At 40.9% G+C, this 21,542-nt stretch overlaps 1 protein-coding gene across 1 annotated transcript in view; it reads right to left on the bottom strand.

The window, feature by feature from the left end:
- Window positions 1-15,979: 15,979 nt before the first annotated feature.
- Window positions 15,980-21,542, bottom strand: part of CRADD (CASP2 and RIPK1 domain containing adaptor with death domain) — a 177,716-nt gene continuing 172,153 nt past the window's right edge. The window contains exon 3 of the mRNA XM_072724579.1: window positions 15,980-20,735. Within this exon, the coding sequence (XP_072580680.1) occupies window positions 20,434-20,735 (302 nt within the window). The 3' untranslated portion in view covers window positions 15,980-20,433. The remainder of the gene's footprint in view (window positions 20,736-21,542) is intronic.

The following is a 21,542-nucleotide window of genomic DNA, read 5'->3' as shown; positions in this document are numbered from 1 at the left end:
TTCTCTGGATTCCCACTAACTGACATAAAGGTACATCTTAAAAAGATATAAACCCAAGAGAAACAGAGAATTGGAGGGGAAATGATAGCTAGAAAACATAAGTTAAAAAAATAGGAGGAAAGATAACCTACCTAACAGACCCAGGAAAGCTAATTCCTAAGTAAGCAAGCTAAATAGTAGCCCATTTTCCTATATAGAAGCCAAAAGTATCAAGAATTACAAGCAATAGGAGTTTGTAATTTGCGGATAAAGGGAAAGACAGAAATTTAAGGGCTAGACAAGCAAAAATTCTTTTCCTTACTTTGTGCAGCCAGGTGACTCCCTCTCTTTCTACCTCAGCAAAAAATGGGGTTTATACCCTGGAGAGAGTAAAATAGGTCTCTGAGATGGGGGACACATGACACAGTTGAGGGATGTAACAATTTTGAAAATAGAAGGGTTAAAAATACTAAATATTAAGACCCTCCCCTATAGCTCCTAGCCCTCTTCCATCACTTGGTTCCCATAATACTGTGCAGGATATAAGACAGTTCTCCAAAAAGCCATCTGACAAGCCAAAGGAAAGATCTAAAGATACTGACACTAGGGTTATCCATTTAAGCAGCCCAGCCTAATGTCTCAACATGTGATCTGTGGTCTGCTCACAATGTCATTAAGCTTTTTAGTGCCCCAATTTTAAATGTAAATGAATACCCAAGGATCACCACACATTTGAAGGAAGCCTCAAATGTGAAAAACAGAGATTTAAAACAAAAATACTAAATAAATTTGAAGAAAACAAATAAGATGGAAACTTATCAGAGAATAAAAAGATATATTTAAAACATGAAGTAGTAGAATGATGTTTTAAAAGGTACATTCATAAAACAAAGGAAGTCTTAGAAATGTAAAAATATAGCATAAACTAAAAATCCAATTAAAAAATTGTAAAAAAATTTGAGTACCTGTGGCTCAGTTGGTTGAGCATCAGACTCTCGATTTTGGGTTTAGGTCATGATCTCAGGGCTGCAAGATGGAGTCCTGCCTCAAGATTCTCCCCCTCTCCCTTTACCCTCCCCCCAGCACTCTTACACTCTCTCTCTAAAAAGTAAAAAAAAAAAAAATTTTTTTAATTTAAAAATAAAATAAAAATTTTGGAAGAAAAATTTGACAAAAAGTTCTAAAGGATAACAAAATGACAGAAAATAGGAGGGAAGAGATCAGAACATTTAAGAACAAAATCAGGAAGTTCAATATCCAAATAATGTAAATCATAGAAAGAGGAAAAAATAGTAAGAAAATGGAGGAAATCAAATCACTAAAGACATAGTTCAAGAAAAATTCTCAGAACTGAATGCTACTGTCAAATAAAAGGAGCCCATCAAGTGTCCAGCAAAATGAATAAGGTTTATTAGTCAAAATACATCATTTCCTTAAATTGAAAAATACTGGAGTCAAAGAGAAAATTCTAAAAGCTTCTAGAGAGTAAAATACTGGTTAGATTCTGACAAAATAATCAGAATGGCTTTGATCATTCAATAGCAAACATGGAAACTAGAAAAGTTCTGCAGAAAAAAGTGAATGTTATAGAATTTTATATCAATTGAAAGTAGCAAAAATTAAAATTAAAAAATAGCAATAATTAAATAATATAAAGCCTTTTCAGATAGGCAAGTTCTGAAACAATATACTCACTATGTAATGTTCTCAGGATGCAACTGGAGGACCTATTCCACAAAAATAGGGGAGTGAAACAAGAAAGAAAACGATAAAAGATCTATGACAAAAGGAACCTAATACAAGAGAGACATGAAAGAAATCCCCTACATATTATTAAAGGGAAATGTCAGGATAACAGCCATGCTACAGGTCTAAAGAACAACTAATCTAGATTAGAGCAAGTCAGAAGACTCAGAGAAAGCTAGGATGATGAAATTGATAGAATGCCTAATGCATATGAATATCTGAGAAGAGCTGAAGCTCCTGAGGGTGAGTTTAAGGATGAATTGGTGATAAATATATAGAAAATAAGACAAATAACTCCAGGTAAAACCAAAAGTTCCCTAAGGAAAATGAAACATATTTTAACATTTATATTATCATGTTAATACTAATCCAATCAAAATTATGCTATAAACATTGGGAGACTGAAAGATAGGAAGTGTGTATGTGGGGGAGAGGTAGTATTGGAAGGTAAGATGTCTTCACAGTGACTCCACAGTGAGAAGCCAGTAGATAATGCCCAAAGCCTGAAAAATCAGTGGCTGGCAATTCCACTCTTAGGTATGAACCTAACAGAAATAAAAACATGTCCACACAAAAACCTGTATACAGATGTTTGTAACAGCTTTTTTCACAATCACCAAAAAATAGAAATAACCCAAACATCCATCAAATATTGAATGGATAAACAAAAAATGATATATCCTTACAATGGAATATCACTCAACTACAAAAAGGAATAAAAATGCTACAACATGAATGACCTCTGAAAACATTACTCTAAGTGAAAGAAGCCAGACACAAAGACCACATATTGCATGATCCTATTATATGAAATGTGCACAATAGGCAAATCCATAGAGAAATGGATTAGTGGTTTTTGAGACTAGGGGCAGAAGGAATAGGGAGTGACTGTTAATGTGTTCAGTGCTTCTTTTCAGGTATTGAAAATGTTCTAAAATTACATAGTGATTATGGTGGCATAACTCTGTGAATATACTAAAAAATCAATGAATTGCATAATTATTTAAAAGGGTGAATTTCATGGTACATGAATTATATCTCAATATAATTGTCATAAAAAAAATCAAGGGGTAGCAGCTATTAGGAGATGTGGTAAATCTATAATGAAATAGCTAAATAAATTGAAGTAGTTATCCTGGTGGACTTTTAAATGAGGGAAGTGGATGGTCAAGAGATGTTCTTTGTACTCAGTTGTATAAGATTATTTGACTATTTATAGAATCGCATTACTTCAATGAAAGTAAAAATGAAATAACAAGTGACTGAAGAGCAGGTGGAAAGTTCTGGAGTTCCTGCCAACACCCTATGCTGGCAGCATTGATTGTGGCTTTTGTAAAGTCTGGGCCATTGAATTGGCCTCAATATGACACCCCTTCAGTGTAGCAGCTCCTCCACTGATGTCCTGATATGTTTATTTAATTTGGTGACAATGGTGATGAGCTGCATTGAACAAGGTGCTATTCATGTCTTGTCATCATAACCCCCTCCAATGCACTTGCATAGCACCTGACACATTGGCTTAAATATTTATTTTGAATTAGTGAAAAAAATAAAACAACACTCTTAAGCTAAGTCCTATACAAACTAAAGGCAAATGAAATAATATTATATGATATCACCTCTTAGAATATTGGGGACCTGGATGTAGAGCCTGGCACAGTATATCCTACCTGAGTATGGTGAAGGGCCAGGGCAGAGGAAATGGCACCTTGTTACCAGTGCTGTAGAACTAGCACTTTTAATTTATAGGAATGTTTCCAGGCCACAAGCTATTGTGTCTCATGTCAACTTCTTTCTCCTCATTTCCATAGTCACTGACCAGCATTTGTAAAATAATCTTTGATAGCCTTTACCCTGTCATCTTTGGCTATTGTTCATAGAATAAAGGGGCATTACTGAGAGGTGGCATCTTGGAGAGAAAAACTCGAAAGCGAAATAAATGGTTCAACTGAGCCATCAAAATGGAAGGCTAACTTATGAGGGAACTCCAGGACCAGGCCTGAGGTAGTGAGGCAGAGAGTAGGTAATCAGAGCATCCTCACAGGAACCTTCTGCCCTCCAGGTGAGAGTGGGTCTCCTTCCAGTATGCTCCCATAGCTCACTGATCTTTTCCTTCTTATCATTTGTTGTAACTTTTCACTAGATTGTAAGCTCCATGAGGAGAGGATGTATGCTTGTTTAGTTCACTATCCTATCCCTCCCCAATGCTTGGCATGTCATAGGTACTACAAAGCAGAGCTTGTTGAATGAATGAATGAATGAATGAAAGAACCAAGTAAGAGCAGGAAAGTTTGAGGTGGCATGTGAGATGTAGAGCCTGAAGAAGAGGAAACTGTGGTGCCTTGATGTTGGACGCCAACAGCCTGGATATGGGAGGGAAGAGGTTCTTAGAGATGCCAACTATGCCTGGAGACTGGAGAGGTGAAGACACATACACATGGGTTTGTGCCTGAAGCACTCACCATGAGTCTTGAATACTGGGGCCATTACTGCCTGAGCAAGCCCTGCACTGCAAGGGAGGCCACCGTGTTTGGAGATCTGTTTAGCTTACGGTGAATGGGACCAGGAAGGAAATGCCTCAGATGGTTACATGGAGCCCAAACTTTAGATTGACCAATATCAAACTTCACATAATCTTTGCTGGAATTAACAAATTTAGATGATAGGTCATGTCTCAATCCTGTGGGGATTCAAGCAAATAAGCTGTTTGGAAGGCCCGATGCAGTCACAGCTATAAGGGTCAAGAGAATTAGTCCTCAGAAAGTAGAGTAGATAAATGACATTTCACTTTGGATGGAGTTTTGGAGTCTACCCCCTAGAGGCAGAAGGAAGGCTTTGGGGTGAGAACTGAGAGCAAAGAGGTTCTTTAGTGAAGTCAAGGAGGAACTCAGATTTCATTCAGCTAGATCAAGTCAGAATACTCCCCAGCACACTCAGATACTAAGACAACTCCTTAGTACTATCCCCATAATTGTGGGAGAAAGAAAATTTAAACCATTTATCTAAAAGCAGGGTTGCCAGGAATGTAATGTGGAATCCCCATGCTCAGAGAACGGGAACAGGCCCCTTCTTGCTGAGAAGCTGGCTTTTCCTACATTTTTTCATGCAAAAGGCTATCAGGAGAAGGTTATGAATAGAGTACTTTTCCTTCAGCCAATGACACAAATGCTCTATTCACACTCGAGCCGTGTCCTGCCTGCAGACTGTCTCAGCTAGGATTATCTTGGCTTTTGATGAAATCCCACGAGTGGTAACTGCAACCTCACTTTGCTGCTACATCACGTGATTTGATGGCTGGCGCAGCAGGAGCTGTTAAAGCACACCTATTTCATGAACATTGCTCACTTAATCTCTGTAATAAGGATGGGAGAAGGGTGCTGACACTAAAGATTCAGCAGGTGGGCTGGAAACATTTTAGTATGAGGCTGACCTGGCCATTCTGAAGCCTCAGCTGTACCCCAGGGGTTTATTAAAAAAAAAAAATAACTCAGATGGGCCTGAGTTCAAAGTTTTGGTACTGCTATCTATTTTAGTGAATGACCTTGGCCAGGTTAGGTAATTGCTTGGAGCACCAGGTTTCTGACCTGTGAAATAAGGGAAGTAAGGCTAAAATCCTGGCTCTCAAGGTTGTCAGAGGATGAAGTGACATACAACACTTGTGACCACCTTCCCTGTGTCTAGTTCATCATAGAAGCTCTGTCAGCACACTGCTTCCTCTCCTTTGTCTCCCCTTCCACACTCTGGGCTCAATGTATGTGAATGTGGTGTTCCTGCAGAATGTGTCCATTGAGCCAGAGCAAGAATTTAGTTAATTGGATATGTTCTAGCATTGCCTTAAGCAAAGACCAGGACACAGCTTCTGTGCAACCTGTAATGAGGTAGGGATAAGGGGCACATCACCCTGGGTCACCTGTTCCAGAGAGTTCTTTCTGTGCTCAGGACTGCAGCAGGACCCCTCACCAGGGCCTGGGATGCTCTGCTTCAGTAGCTGTACTGCCCTTGGGAACTGCTCAGCATCAAGGATGTGAAGTGTAGGAACATTGTGACCCCACATTTGTTGATTTTATTTTTTAAGATTATTTATTCATGAGAGAGAGAGAGAGAGAGAGAGACAGGCAGAGGGAGAAGCAGGCTCCATGGAGGGAGCCTGACGTGGGACTCGATCCCGGATCTTCAGGATCACGCCCTGGGCTGAAGACGGTGCTAAACCACTGAGCCACCCGGGCTGCCCTGATTCTTTATTTCCACAAATACTGGAAACCTAAGTAAGTACAAGATAGATACCATTCGTTGGCCATCGAATATTTCTATAACATTTATTCTATGCCTGACACTGCTCTAAGCACTTCACAAATCCATTCTCAGTGACTCCTCATGTCAGTGCTGTGAGGTTGGTACTATGTTATCCCTATTTCAGGGGTGATGAAACAAAAGCAGAGAAATTACAGAACTTCCCCAAGAAACGTGCACGGGACTTTTTTTACTCAGTGACGGTAACATTTTCAGTGCCTCATTGTTTGTCTAGTGGTGACAGGTAAGCATACATTCATTTGTTCACATTTTTATTCATTCACTAAGACTCATGAATCATGAAGTTTGTGCCAGACTTCGCATTAGGATAGGTGGAGTCACAAGATGCAGGTCTGCCCTCAGGGAGCTGACAATCCAAGGAGGCAAATGCCAAGTAAGCCTCACTTTTATCCTAGGACTTTGCATCCAGCAAAGAGACAGCAGACTTGGGTCAAGAATGCTTGGGTTTATCTTGCCAGTGGAACAGACTTCTTCCTTATATAAAAGAAATGATCTTTATGGGATGTTAAGCATGGGATGTGGCCCTTGCCCTTATAAGGTCCATACTAAGGAGTCCATCACTTGCACTTGTTTAAACCTTCATAGTTAGAGGAGAGAAGGGTGTCAGGATAATTCTCCCGTCAAAAACCCAACAGGTGTAAGAAGGACCCAGTATTTCCCAAACTTCATATGCATATCACTGACAAAGAATCTTTTGTATGAGGTGTTGGGTATTTATTTCTATGTGTACTGTAAAATATATAAACATCGACCCATTATTTCAAACATACTATTGCTGAAAGATTTTTTTTTAAGTAAGTTAAGTCAAAGAAAAAATATTAAACTAATAATAGCGGGATGCCTGGGTGGCTCAGCCATTGAGCATCTGCCTTCAACCCAGGGTGAGATCCTGGAGTCCCGGGATCACATCTCACATCTGGCTCCCTGCATGGAGCCTGCTTCTCCCTCTGCCTATGTCTCTGCCTCTCTATCTGGGTCTCTCGTGAATAAATAAATTAAATATTTTAAAAATAAAAAAATAAACTAATAATGGCACAGGTGGTAATTTGATACTAAAAATTATCAAAGTGGCCTCAAATGACCACAGTTTGGGAAACATACAGGGATTCTCATTGGGGACATCACTGGCAATTGGGGCAAGGCAGCTGTTCATTGTGTAGGGTGACCTCTCACACTGCTGAATGCTTACTATGTGCAGCCCCCACTCACAAAAAGGCCAGAGTACCCCCCAAGCATGGGACGAGTCCCCCAAAATGCCCCCAAACACTTCCAAATGCCACATGGTAAAGGGCTGGTGTGTGTGTGTGTGTGTGTGTGTGTGTGTGTGTGGTACCACCCCCCCAGTGGGAACTACTTCTAAAGACTTGCTGGAGGCTCCATTAGAAACAATACAAGAGAGGAAAAAAACAGCTATTTTCAGATATTTCTAAAATATAGGAGGAGGAAAAGAAAAAGTCAAGTTCAATTTCCAAGTGGCTTACAGTGAGAGGCACCAGAGTAAGCAAATGAGAACCTGAACGGGAAGACAGCAAACACACGGGAAGCCCTGGCAAGAGTGGGGACAGACAGTGAAGGCCTGGGGCTGTCGACAGAGCCTTCTGGCTTGGGGCTGCTGTTATGGGGCAAGGGCAGTTCCTTCCTGCTTGTCTGACGGGTACCACCTGGCATCTGACAATGACCAGAGAAAGTGCCCACTGCCTGCTGGAGAACAGGTGGTACAACCTATCGAGGAGGCAGCAAGCCAGGAAGGCATCTTGCAAGAACACTGGGATCATCCGATTACAAAATGTGACAGGCTTATCAATCAGCAAGGCAGGAAAAGAAGGTCCCAGAAAACCACAAATCTCTTTCCAAGTGACCCATAAAGTGCTGTGAACAGTGAGGATGAATAGTAAGAGGGTGAGAATAAATTATTGTTGTTTGTACACCACCCAAGATACTGTCCCTGCCCTTTACAAATCTTGGTTATTTTTATTCTTGGCAGCTTTGAGCCAACGGTTTTCTCAGCACACTCCATGTTTGGGTGTTGTCTGCCTCAATGTACCTGGAGAATAAATCTTCCCAAAGATGGTAACAGGTGGTATTGTGGAAAAAAAGGTTCCAGTGTCAAATAAGTTTGGGAAATACTGCCCATTTCCATCTTGGAGATTCACAATGTGTGTTGGCACCTTAATAGACGTTTTAAGAAAATTTCTTCCATTCCCTTGGTGACCAAAAAGGAGAAATCCAAACTCTTTGCCTGGTTTTAATAGTTCTCTGACTTGCCCCGCTTTACCCAATTGATGAAATCTTCCTGGGAGGCAGCCTTATCACAATTTCTCCTGGTCTCTGTCTTACCTAGCCTCACCTCTGGGCCTTCTCTCACGTTCCTCCTTCCTCTAGAAACACCCCTCCCTAGCCTTTCCAGCTCCTCCAGACTCTGTCAAGCCCTAGCTCAAGATTCATGTTCCATCTACTGTGCCCTACAGAAGACTTTGTTTTTACTAGAATTGTCCGAGAGTTGTATCTGTACAAGGTGGTGTCATGTCATTGTGATTACTACCATGTTGCTTTGGGATTATTGTCTGGGTGTGTGATATATACAGTGTGTAAGCAGTTTTACTTCTTTCCAACTTCTCATGGGAAGCCTGTTACTGTTTTATGAATTATAAGGGCCTTATAGAAAAAAAAAACATGTCTTGATACATATCCTGGTGGATGTGCCAATAGCTGGCTTTGTTCCCTTCTAAAATTTCTTAGACTCTCTCTGTCTCCATGAATTAGCAACCATTGTGTAATGGTTGAAAATATGTATTCACACTTTCTATATTTAATTGCTCTCACATTCCCCAAATTAAATGAAATGTCTACTACAATAGAGGCTATCTAAAACTGTCTAATGTTGAGAGTATTCAAAGTCAGAGTTAAGAATGTCCTCCTGGAAATGGAATTTGACCATTTACCTACATGAATCTTTTTATTTATTTATATTTCTATTATATTCCCTACCTTCCTCACCAGCCCCCCAAGCCCCTGTCTTTCCCATGGTCTTTCTCATATCAGTTAATAGTGATTCCATCCTTCTGTTTGTTCAGGACAAAAATCTTGGTGTTTCATCATCAATTTTTTTTTCTTTTAACATCACATCCAGTCCATCAGCAAATCCACTTGGCTCTACCTTCAAAATATACTCAGAACCTGACCACCACTCCCCTTTTGCATGTCACAGGTTGTGTCCCTCTGGAAGCTGATTCTGAGACAGAGCTAAGTGGGCCGGAAGGCTACTAGGGAGTGTCCCTGGGATCAACAATGCCTGACGAAGGGAAGCAAACAGGCTTGGGTGGAAGGAAAAGTTAGGCTGTGACCTGGTCACAGCGAAGGCCTTCACTGATTCCACACGGAGTTCTGAGCTGGAACAACCCTTGGGGATTGTCTTGAACTGAGGTGAGGGGCCAGGCATTTCTACCCCTTACTGACAGGCCACTGGATGCAGGCTGCCCTGGGAAGGAGGAATGCCATTGGGCACCATGGCTGTCTTCAGAGCAGGCAATTCTAAGAGGGCTGACAGCCATAGGCCATGAGCTGGAGACCTCCCAGCTGCTGGAGGAATAGATCTTTCGTTCCTGAAGGGGAGCCCAGCAGCATATCACACATTCACTACACTTCACCATGACCATCTTGATCTGAGCTCCCATCTTCTCAAGAATGCAGTTGTCTCTTTACTGTAACCCTCAGCTCTCTTAAAATGTTACCTAGAGTGATCCTTTGAAAAATAGACAATATTATGCCTCTACCAAAAGCCAACCAGTGGCTTCCCATGTCAACCTACGTGAAAGCCAATGTGATTACAATGGCCCATCAGACTGTCTATTCTCGGCTTCCCACGACTCTCTGGCCTCCGCCCCTACTATATGCCCTCTTGCCCACTGCACTCTAGCCACTCTGACCTCCTTGCTATTTCTTGAAAACATCTGGCAAGTGCCCATCTCAGGCTTTCACATTATGCTTTTCTCTCCACCTAAAAGGTTCCCTCAGGCCTCAGCATGGCTCCCTCCCTCACTTCCTCAGGCTTTTACTCCTGCCATCTTCTTATGGAAACCTTCTCTGACCAACCTTTTTAAAAACCGCACTGCTCCTTCCTCTGGCTCTCACTGTACCTTTGTGCATTCTTTTTCTCCATAGTAAGGAGTTCCATGAGGGGAGAAGTTTTGGACTGGTACATTAACTGCTGTATGTTCAGCATCTCTATACATGCCTGGCATACAGCAGGTGCTAAAAAAATATATGTTGAATGAATTTTTGTTAAGTCACAGAGTTGCCATGATTGGTGCAATTGAAAATTGCTCCATGGTTCTCTAGCATGTGTGTCTCTAGCAAAATCATAATAGCTTTGTTTCCTTTGTTTTTTTTTGTTAAAATTTTTTTTTTGCTTTGGTCATGTAGGCCATTCATTTTCCTTTACCCAAATTAAATAAGGAGATAGCTTAAGTGTCTTTTATAGAACAGGCAGTCAAGATGCCAGAATTTTGATTTTACCTCATCCCCAAACATCCCCTCATCCCCTTACAAAAACAATTTTTTCTTACAAATTTGCTTTAGGTTCTTAAAAAGATATGACTTCTGACAACGTTGAACTTTGTCTGAACTTTGTGCTCCCTGAAAGCAGTGATGGTTGAGAAATCCCCCACCCTTTTGGGTTCCAAAAAATAGCTAACCACCACAAAGGACAACTCAGCCTTCCCAAATTCTGAGATAAGATCCACCTCTACCCTTCCTCATGATTCCCATAAGACTTGTGGATGACCCCCTATTTACTTGCCTCTATAAAACTCAGGCCTCCTTCTTTTTCTTTGAGATCTTTCTCCTTAATAAATGTTCCCTGTATTGCAATAGCCAGAATAAAATTATACCCACAACTGACCGTCCTATTTTGCTTTCACACTATCATAAAGAGAGGACTTGTGTTGGGAGGGTTTATTTTTAGCTTCAAAGATAGTGTTTGTTGGAAAATCAGCAGCTGACAATAGTAAGTGACAAAAGAACTCTTGACAATAGAAAACAGACAACCAAAGGGTCCACTCCCTCAGCAGAAAGCCAGCATGGAGTTCAGTTTCAGAGCAGGGATAATTACTTCTTCCAGAGGCTGGCAGAAACTTGATTCAAGCAGATGGCTGGACAAAAAGATACTGTCGGAAATAATTTCCCAGTATATAAAGTAGATGAGACTCTATATAATTTCACCCTGATATCAATTATTCCCAATGTACTGGACACAAAAGTCTCAGTCCTCTCCTGTCTAGGATCCCTGGTTCTAAAGAGATGGGGTGGAGACAGAAAGCTCTTAGAACCTAGAGACTGTCATACATTGCATGTCTGCAAGCTCTTACCTTTCCAAGAGGTGGGTCCATGATAACCACCTGCCTGTCTTCCCATAGGGCAGAAGATCTGTGACCTGCTATATAAAGATCAGGGTTTAGACAAATGGTTTCACCTTTCTTCCAATAACATGGTTAGCCCTTCATACCAGGAATTACATGCTAGTGAAATCCACAGAAACATTTAGCTTCATTCTGTTAAACACAAGTCTTCTAAATACTCTACAAAACCAAAATGTGACTAATTAGGCCTAGATGCTGATGAAGTCTGATGCCAGGGACCCTACAGACTTCAGGTTCTTGGGGTGAATGAACTAGATTCAGATGTAGGGGGACTCTCCTAAAAATTAAATGCCAAGTGTTGTGTGCGTGGGTGTACACATGTGCATTTTTTAAAAGAATGATGCCACAAAGAAGCCTTCATTCTTCCTGCAGACTCCACAGCCTTCTCACATTCTTAAAGGGATCTATACCCCCTAAATGAGTAAGAACCACCACCTATCACAGATACTCTGAGCCTTCAAAGAACTATTCCCTAGACAGCTGCCCCTCATTCTTGGCCATGACAGCCAGAGGCACTAAGTTCACAATGAGTTTATGAATGGACTTACTTCATTTGTAGGCACTCAGTCTTTTCCTGGGATCAGCAATGAGCTGGTAAGTCATGCCAAAGACTGTGGTATCAGCAAAGTCCTGATGAAATAATCTCCTAGAAACTGACAAGGAGTCGGTCATGTGCCACCAAAAGAAAGAATAATTATTTGATCTAATCCATTTGATATTGTCTCAGTTTGTGCTGCTATAACGAAAAAGCACAGACTGGGTAGCTTATAAACAACAAAACCTTACTGCTCACAATTCTGGAAGCTGGGAAGTTCAAGAGCAAGGCAGCAGCATGGTCATGTTCTAGAATCTCTTCTGGCTCAGAGTTGGGGTATCCTCGCTTAGAGGAAAGAGCTGGGAAGCTCTGTGGGGTCTCTTCATGAAGGCTCCACCTCGGTGACCCAAGCACCTCCGAAAGCTCCACCTCCTGAGACAATCAACTTTGGGTGTTAAAATTTCAACGTACAAATGGGGGCAAATATTTTCCACAAATATTCTCCATTAGGAATGTAATCTGGGGATCCCTGGGTGGCGCAGCGCTTTGGCGCCTGCCTTTGGCTCAGGGCGTGATCCTGGAGACCCGGGATCAAATCCCACGTCGGGCTCCCGGTGCATGGAGCCTGCTTCTCCCTCTGCCTGTGTCTCTGCCTCTCTCTCTCTCTCTGTGTGTGACTATCATAAATAATAAATAAAAATTGAAAAAAAAAATAAAAAAAAAAGGAATGTAATCTGACACTAAAAACAGCACTGGCCAGAGACAGAATGTGAAAATGAAATGAAGACATATAAATATTATCAAGACGTTGGGTCTATTTTTTTCTTCTTAAGTGCTCAAACCTGGATTTCATGGCCTATGTTTTGAATTAATACTAGCTTTCAGAATTATTGCCATATATTTTGCATAATTTTAACAAACAAGGTTTAACTGGCTCACTGAACTGTGTCTTTGTGATACTTTAATTTTTCTACAGAAACAGTAAATGCCAACAAGATAGACATCCCTGTTCTTCTAAGCTCTGTTTATGATTCTAACAAGTAAACAGGCAGTTATTATATTAAAAACATTCCCTGTATGCCAGCAACATCTAATTTTAATCTGTGGGCCTTTCAGAGGAAGAACTAAGGGGTAGGAATGGTACAAAGAACCCCCAAATACACCTTCAGATCTCTAAAATCTGAAGCCTGATCCAATTCCCCTGTGGATAAACCATATTTCTCAATGTCTTATTGTCTCAATGTACAGAATTGGTTAATACTGGCCACTTAGTCTATAAATAAGATTCCCTTTGCTTCTAAATTGCTTTGAGACAGCACCATGGAAGCATCTTGTAGACTCATGGCAAGAAGTGCTATTTGTCAAACTGGATATCAAATAAAGTGGAATTCTGGTGTCAATAAGCATTAGGGTCCCACAAAGGGACCAGCTTAATAAATAAAACTTGGGCAGAATGCACAAAAGCCCAGTTGAAGTGCCACCTCCTCTGTGGCCAACTTAATTGCTCCCTCTTCTGTGCTGGCCAAATGGTGTCATAATTGCTGGCTGTGATGTTGGTCTCCCCAACAGGCTGAGATCCTACAGGACAGGATTTGGGTCTCATTTATCTTTAAAGCTCTAGTAGCTTACACAAATTGGTAGCTCAATGTATGCAGGGATTCATTTAATGACACTCATGTGTTAGATCAGAATCCCATCCCAATTCTGAATATCCTCTGAAGTGTGCCTACCAGTTCATAATCCTAATTTTTAAAGTCCTGGTAAAAGTACTGAAGGACTTCCTGCTGTAAATCACAGCAGGAAAAGGTGATTTTGACCCTCACACTTCTTAGGGCCCTGGAAGGGTGAGGAGTATAAGAAAAACCCTGGTAGCTAAAATAATTCAGCTCAATTATTTAGCAAAACATTTTTCTATACCTGACACTGTTAGCAGCTTTTATCTCATGGGATCCTTGCTGTAACTGTAGGTGGGTATGGTTATCTTACCTATTTTATATATGAGGAAAATGGCACAGAAATGTGTCCAAGTGAGGGAGCCTCATGCAAATATTCCCCATACCTCCCAACTCTGAATCAAGGCACAATGAATTCTTTCTCCTTTGTGTTCCCATAGACTGGGCACATAGGCACTCTGGCATGGACCTTATGTCTTATTGTGATTGGAGATCCAATCCACGTTAGTCTCATCGGCCAAACAGTAAGTTCCTGGAGAACTGTGTATTTATCAGTCATCTTTTTGCAGTGACTGGCTTATAGTAGTTTCTCAGTAAGTGTCTGCTGAAGAGCTGAATGAGAGGAGTCTGTTTCCAAAACTACCACTTCTGGGGAATTCTCCAGAGAAAGGGATGAAGAGAGACTCTTTTTACTGCCTCAGTTGTTTGTGTGTGTGTAGTGGTGGTGTGTGTGTACATGTGTATGTGCGTGTGCCCCAGCAAGAACTTCCTCAGGGACCACTGAAGTTCGGGGGAATTAACTGGCATTTAAAACCAACCCATTAAAAAATAAATAAATAAAACCAACCCATTGTGTTTTGCTCAAGCAAAAATTGTTTTCAAAATTTTCAAAAGTTTTAGAAAGTCATTGTAGTTTTTCAAAATATGCACAACTTTAAACTGGACAATACTTCTAGGAGCGTATCTTAAGAATCTTCCTTGCTATATCCCTAGAGGCCATAAATATAAGTATCTGTGGGGGCTGAGTAGGTAAAGCAACAGGGAGAGGAGCTGGATGAGAAGGTAAGGATGGTGGACTCTGCAGTGTGTCTGCCCGTTATTGCCATGTGACAAGGGGGATCCAGAATAGCCAAACTTTGTTTTTCAATAGGACCCAGAAATCTCAATTTTAAAATATTGGCTGTAGTAGATGGCAAAAAAATGTACCTAAATTATTCCACTTCCTCTCCAATGCCCTTTGGTAGTGCCCTCCCACATTGACTCTGGGTGGGCTGGCTTTAGGACTCGCTTCAGCCAACCAAATATCAAGAAAAGGGATGCAAACAGAGGCCTGAAAAGTGTTTGCACACTGAGGTTTGCTCTTGCTGCCCATGGGACCGTGGCCACCACTGCCAAGTGAAGAAGGCAAGGCAAACTTTATGAGTAGAGATGTATAACTGAGACACCTCTGTTGCTGCAGGCAGCAACACGCCACTTACCAGGCATGTAGTGAGGCTCTCCTGATCATCTGGCCTCAGCCAGCCCACTAGCTGACCCCAGATGCATGGATGTCCAGCAGAGATTAGCTGAGTTGACCCAGATCGGGACTGTCCAGCTGGCTCCCAGAATTGTGAAGTAGGTTTTAAGCCAACACATGTTGGGGTGGTTTGTTATTTAATAAAACTAATTGATAATAAAATTTAAATATGTCTAGAGCTAAACAAAAGAGGGATCCATCTCATTGTAACTTCTGGTGAATGTAAATATTTAACAAGGAACTCCCCTGATCACACCACTGTTTGTAAAAGTGACAAAGCAATAAACCACTTAAAGATCCATCTCATGTAATAGGAAAGTGGTTAACAAATGATGACATGTGCCTACACTGGCACAGAATGCCACTGCTAAACATGATGGTGTAGGGCAATAGCCACACACACCAATTCCAGAGCGGCACAATATTGCTGCCCACCGGAACACACACGCTGGTAGAACTGGAACAGAGCTGAGTGGGTCACACAGAACAGTGGAGGGCTTCCTGCTGTGAGGAATAAATATAAAGCTCAGATTAAGCCCAGAATGTTTATGGGAAAGTGCTCAACTTTGCTTTTTCGGGATAGGAGTATACAGTAGCAGGAGCAGCAAACAGCTCTACTCAAGCAATGACATGGTTCTAAAGGGGTGGGGGGCGTCAAGCAAATAGCAGGATAATGGCCAATGTTTTGACAGCGAAAGACATTCTTACAAATTCAGTAGCTAGAGTCTCTTAATTTCTTTAAACATGCTGCTGAAAATTACAGGACTTGAAAGTGTGCTCCAAACACAAAGGACAATGAAAATCACTGGTATGGAAAAAGCTTTAATGATATGGAAAGACAGCTATATGTTAAATAAAAGAAGCAAACTGTAAAACAGCACATATAATACAACCCCATATTTTTATTGAAGTATAATTGACATATAATATCCTATTAGTTTCAGGTGCACATCATAGTGATTTGTTATTTTTACACATTATGAAGTCATCCCCATGATAAATCTAGTTTACATATGTCATCATACAAAGTTTTTACAATATTATTATGTTCCCTATGCTGTACATTGCATCCTCATGAGTTATGTATTTTATAACTAGAAATTGGCACTTCTTAATCCCTCTCATCTATTTCACTGGCCCTTCCAACCCATCCTGTCCCCACACTCCATAACCAACATTTTCTTTTCTGTATGTATCAGTCTGTTATTATTTTATTTTGTTTATTCTTATTTTTTAGATTACACATATAAGTGAAATCATATGGTGCTTGTCTTTTTCTGTCTGATTTCTTTCACTTAGCATAATACCCTCAAATTTCATCTATGTTGTCACAAATGACAAGATTTCATTCTTTTTTAATAGCTGAGGAATATTCCATTGAATATGTATGCCACCTCTTCTTTATCCATTCATCTATCGATGGACACTTAGGTTGCTTCCATATCTTGGTTACTGTAAATAATGCTACAATAAATAGAGGGGTGCAGATAGCTTTTCAAATTAGGGTTTTCATTTTCTCTGGGTAAATTTCTGGAAGTGGAATTACTAGATTGTATGATACTTTTTTTTTTTTTAGGAATCTCCATACTGTTTTCCACAGTGGCTGCACCAATTTTCATTCCCACCAACAGTGTACAAGGGTTTCCTTTTCTCCACAATCTCACCAGTACTTGTTATTTCTGGTCTTTTTTATACTAGCTAGTCTGACAGGTGTGAGGTGATAGCTCATTGTGGTTTGGATTTGCATTTCCCTGATGATGAGTGATGTTGAGCATCTTTTCATGTGTCTGTTGGTCATCTGGATATCTTCTTTGGAAAAATGTCTGTTAAGGCCTTCTGTCCACTTTTAAATTGGATTATTTTTCTGGTGTTGAGTTATATGAGTTCTTTATATATTTAGGATATTAACCTCTTAGCAGATATATCTTTTGCAAATATTTTCTCCCATTCAGTAGGTTGCCTTTTTGTCTTGTTAATGGCTTCTCTTGCTGTGCAGAAGCTTTTTAGTTTGGTGTAGTCTCAATAGTTTATTTTTGCTTGTGTTTCCCTTGCCTGAGGAAACATAACCATAAATACATTGTTAAGATTAATGTCTAAGATATTACTGCCTGTGTCTTCTTTTAGGAGTTTTATGGTTTTAGGTCTCATATTTAGGTCTTTAATCCATTTTGAGGTTATTTTTGTGAATGGTGTGAGAGAATGTTCCATTTTAATTCTTTTGTATGTAACTATCCAGTTTTTCCCAGGATCATTTGTTGAAGAGACTGTCTTTTCCCCATTACATATTCTTGCCTCCTCTGTTGCGGATTAATTGACCATGTATGTTTAGGTTTGTTTCTGGGCTCTTGATTCTGTTCCATTGACCCATGTGTCTGTTTTTGTGTCAGAACCATACTTTTGATTACTACAGCTTTACAGTATGTTTTGAAAACTAGGATTGTGATACCTACATCTGTTGTGTATCCTTTAACTACTTATTATAGTTATAGTTGATTTGATACAATCCTATTTTTATCATAAAAAGAATATGTAGCCCTAGGAAAGTAACTAGGGGTAGAGATTAAAAGTGGGAAGTCGCAGTGGTTATCTTTGGAAAACAGAAGTAGGAGTAATTTTTAATTTTTTTATTCTTGCTCATTAGTATTTTTTAAACTGCTATAATGAGCATGCACTATTTTTGTACTAAAAAATCTCATAAAAGTTATAGTTTTTAAAAAGTAAGAGGGCATACTCATGAATGCATGTGCATGTGCATCTCAAACCAAAGTGGATTTTATATTTTCTTGGTCAGTGCTGGCAAGTGCTCTGCCACTGCACTGTACTCATCCAGAATTCTGTTGGGGGTAGGGAGCCTCTGGAACTGTAGAATCTTCTCCCATGCAAAAACACATAGACTCCTTCCTTGTAGGCACATCACCTACCTGATTCTCCTGGGAGGTGGGCAGATGCCATTCAGCATCACTTTCCACACCCAGAGGCAGAAACAAGGTAGTGACTAAGATGCTCTGTTCTTGCATTCTCAAGTTTTCTGCCAGAATGTGAGCAGGCCCAGCAGGTGCAGCTGCCGTTTGATGGTGGAGACACCCTGCTCATTAAGGGCAGCAAGTCAGAGCTCTCTAATGACCCTGGCAGCCCCGGATGGGCCAGTCCATCACAAATTGTCCTTCGCTGCTCACAAAGCACTGAAGTGTCTTTGTACATGATAGATTCTGATTCCAAGCAAATGGTGGGAAATTGAACTAGCTAATCATCAGATCCACTTCTAAAATGCCATTTAGTCAGATGCTGCAAAGCACAGCCTTACTCACGTGGCTATAAATGTGGTGAGAAAAGTCCAAGCAACTCTCTATTAGCAAACTCAGGGGGGCAAATACAATGTAATAAGTCCAAGGTTCAGAATGACAGGCAATTGGCTGAAGATGCCAGAGAAGTACAGGCTATCACTAGCTCAGTGATGGGGCCAGAAGTCTATAAATTTTACAAGACAATGAATTAATGGCTGGGCTACAAAATGGAAAATTAGAACTTATGAGGCCAGAAGACCATCATTTGGAACTGTTTGTTGAACTGTAAAAAGTAACTGATCTTTTTTCAGTAAAGGGAATATGGTTGCCAGACATCTGAGAGAATGCAATCAACATGCCACTGTCACCTTTTTGAGCACCCACTTCACATTCAACTCTACCATTCTATATGCTTGTCCTGGAATAGAGAGAGGTAAAAAGTATAGTTTTTTTCCCTTTGAAAAAAGTCCTGAATTTGGTTAGGATTAGGAAATAGACTCCCCAGTTTTTCAGAAGAACAGATCACAGAGTGGGAATGTTTATCTCTCCCTCTCTGTTGATTGGACCCATGGGAGAGTCAGTAAATTACATCACATGTTAAAGCTTAGCAGGAAACATGGTAACAGCACTTCCTCCTGCAGTCTCTTCAGCTTTAGCCACTATTCAGCTTTGCCTCTGAACTTTAGCCACATGCAGCCACAGCAGCAAATTAGCAGCTACCATTTCCTGGGAGCTGACTAAAGACCAGGCACTAGATGAACCCTTGGCAGACATTCTTTTAATTATCACAAAAACCTTGGAGGAGGGGACGCTCATGTCCTCATTTGTAGAGGATTAGAGAAGAGGAGCAACTTGTCCAAGGCAATGTTGCTAGCAGGAGGAGAGCAGGACTCAAGCTTCTTCAAGGAGCATGTGAGAGAGAGAAGGAGAATCAGCATGGAGCAGTTGGAAAGGAGAAGTGCTCCAAAGACATTGGACATTCTAGACAATTCACCCCCAGAAAAATCACTTGATCTCACTACAGAAGGAGGCTCACCTCTCTTGCCCAACCACTTCACAGGATTTTTGTGAGGCTCAAATGAGACCACATATATGAAAAACCTTGAAAACAGTAAAGCATTTGACAAATACCAAGTGTCATTAATAAAAGACAGAAGACTAAATCATACTCCTTAGGAACATAACACTTCAATCATGACTACCCCAATGGAAAGACCACATCCTCCTTTGTTCCCCAAATAAATTCTTTAAATAAACGGCACAGAATTTTCTTAAGCAATCTTTTAAAGATGAAGGGCTCAGGTATGCATGCTGGTACTTGAACTGGTCTTGCAGGGAGCCTCACTGTCTTGAATTTAATGTAGACACCCTGCCTGAGCAATTTATCTTAACTAGAGAAAATAACCATTTTGTTATTACTAGTAATTCTGTTTCAAAAAAATAACTACGTTATTTGACACTCTTAATCTATGCACTACAGGAATGAGAAAAAACAAACAATCCTATCTGACAAAAGGGCCATATTATATGTAGTAAATTAACTTTTTATGCTCATCCCCATTAATAGCAAAATCCATAGGTCAGTTCCCAGGCAATATAGAAGTGGATGCTTTATATACAGGACACCTACATGTAATGTGATAACACAGTAATTTTTTTTGAGCCATTATGATTTACCAGTTTATTAAAAGGCACCCACAAAATTAAAAACCTGCACAATTAAAACAATGCAATCTTTAAGCAGTTAAAAACAATGAATTGTCAAGTCAATGTGGGAGAGCTACTGAGTAATCTGACCTTTCAAGTAATGTATACCGGAAATCCTATTTTCTCCTTTCATCTAAAGTTCATTAAAAAGAAAAGACCCGCAAAACCCCCCAAAACCACCTGCCCTTGGAGAAAGTTAAGATTCTGCCCACACAACTTGGGGACACACTCCCCCAACCACAGGATGACATGGAGCATGCAGGGGTCATTCCAACATGTCCTGGAGCACCGAGGGTTCTACCTCCACAGCCTGGAGGCCTCTGTATAAGCTCCAGAAGGTGGCCTGCTTCCCATAGCGCTGCCTCCAGCGGATGAAGGCCTCCACCATCTGTGACTGCACGTTGTGGGGGTGGTTGGCCTTACAGCGGTAGATATCTGTCTGGGACAGTCCCAGAGCCAGCACAACAGGCTCCCACTCGGGGCCCAGCCTCTGGGCCAGCTGGTTAATCTGCTGGTCCGATGGTGAGCTGTTGAGGATGTGCGGGGGGAAACCAGTCATCCAGTCATCTGGGAAAAAGAAAGATACGAGGGTGAAAAGAGCAAACAAACACATCAGATGGGGGCAGAAATGGAAATTGTGGGGAGAAGAGCACAATGCTTCATATGGTAGGGCCAACTTTTCCTAGTCTTCTTGGGGGCTGCTCAGTAAAAGGTCACATACAGGAGCTTACAAAATACCATTTAGCATCTTTGGAAATGTTTATTACAGAAAATGTGAAAACAAGAAAATAAAAATAACTGGGAACCCCACAAGAGAAACTTAGTGATAACAATTTGATTTTGTCTTTTATGTATAAAACATATGTTTGGCATTACATGGCACATACAGCTTTATAACATGCTTTTCTCACTATCATCTCTTTCACCAGAGAGGCCAGGCAGGGGGTTCCAAGAGAATGAAGAATGACAGCCTGGGCCCCAGTTCTCTCTGGCACTGGGGTGGCGCTCTCTCCTGCAGGAATGGCTAGTGCTGGAGGATAATGGGCTAACCAGGACAGCTACTCTCTGCTGATAAACTCGAACATTACCAAGAAACGCTGCAGTCTCTAACAGAAGCAGAACCAAAGAGGCCTGCCGAGAAAAAAATGAAACTCAGAGGCCATGAGGTAGCAGGATGAGAGTTACCACCCTGGGCCCAGCAAAGGGAGAGACAGCACATGCTGTAGAAGGGCAATGAGGGAACCTGACCTTGCATTTCCTATATCCCAGTCTCCCCGAGGCCAGTCTGCTGAGGAACCATGACACTGAGTGACTGCCTACAGATGTGCCAGGCATATCCAGTAAGAAGTACCATCAGTTACAATGCAGACAGCC

Source organism: Vulpes vulpes, chromosome 10 (assembly GCF_048418805.1).
Source record: "Vulpes vulpes isolate BD-2025 chromosome 10, VulVul3, whole genome shotgun sequence".
NCBI classification, from domain to species: domain Eukaryota; kingdom Metazoa; phylum Chordata; class Mammalia; order Carnivora; family Canidae; genus Vulpes; species Vulpes vulpes.
Note: the sequence above shows the minus strand (reverse complement) of the source record. Positions and strands in the feature narration are given on the sequence as shown.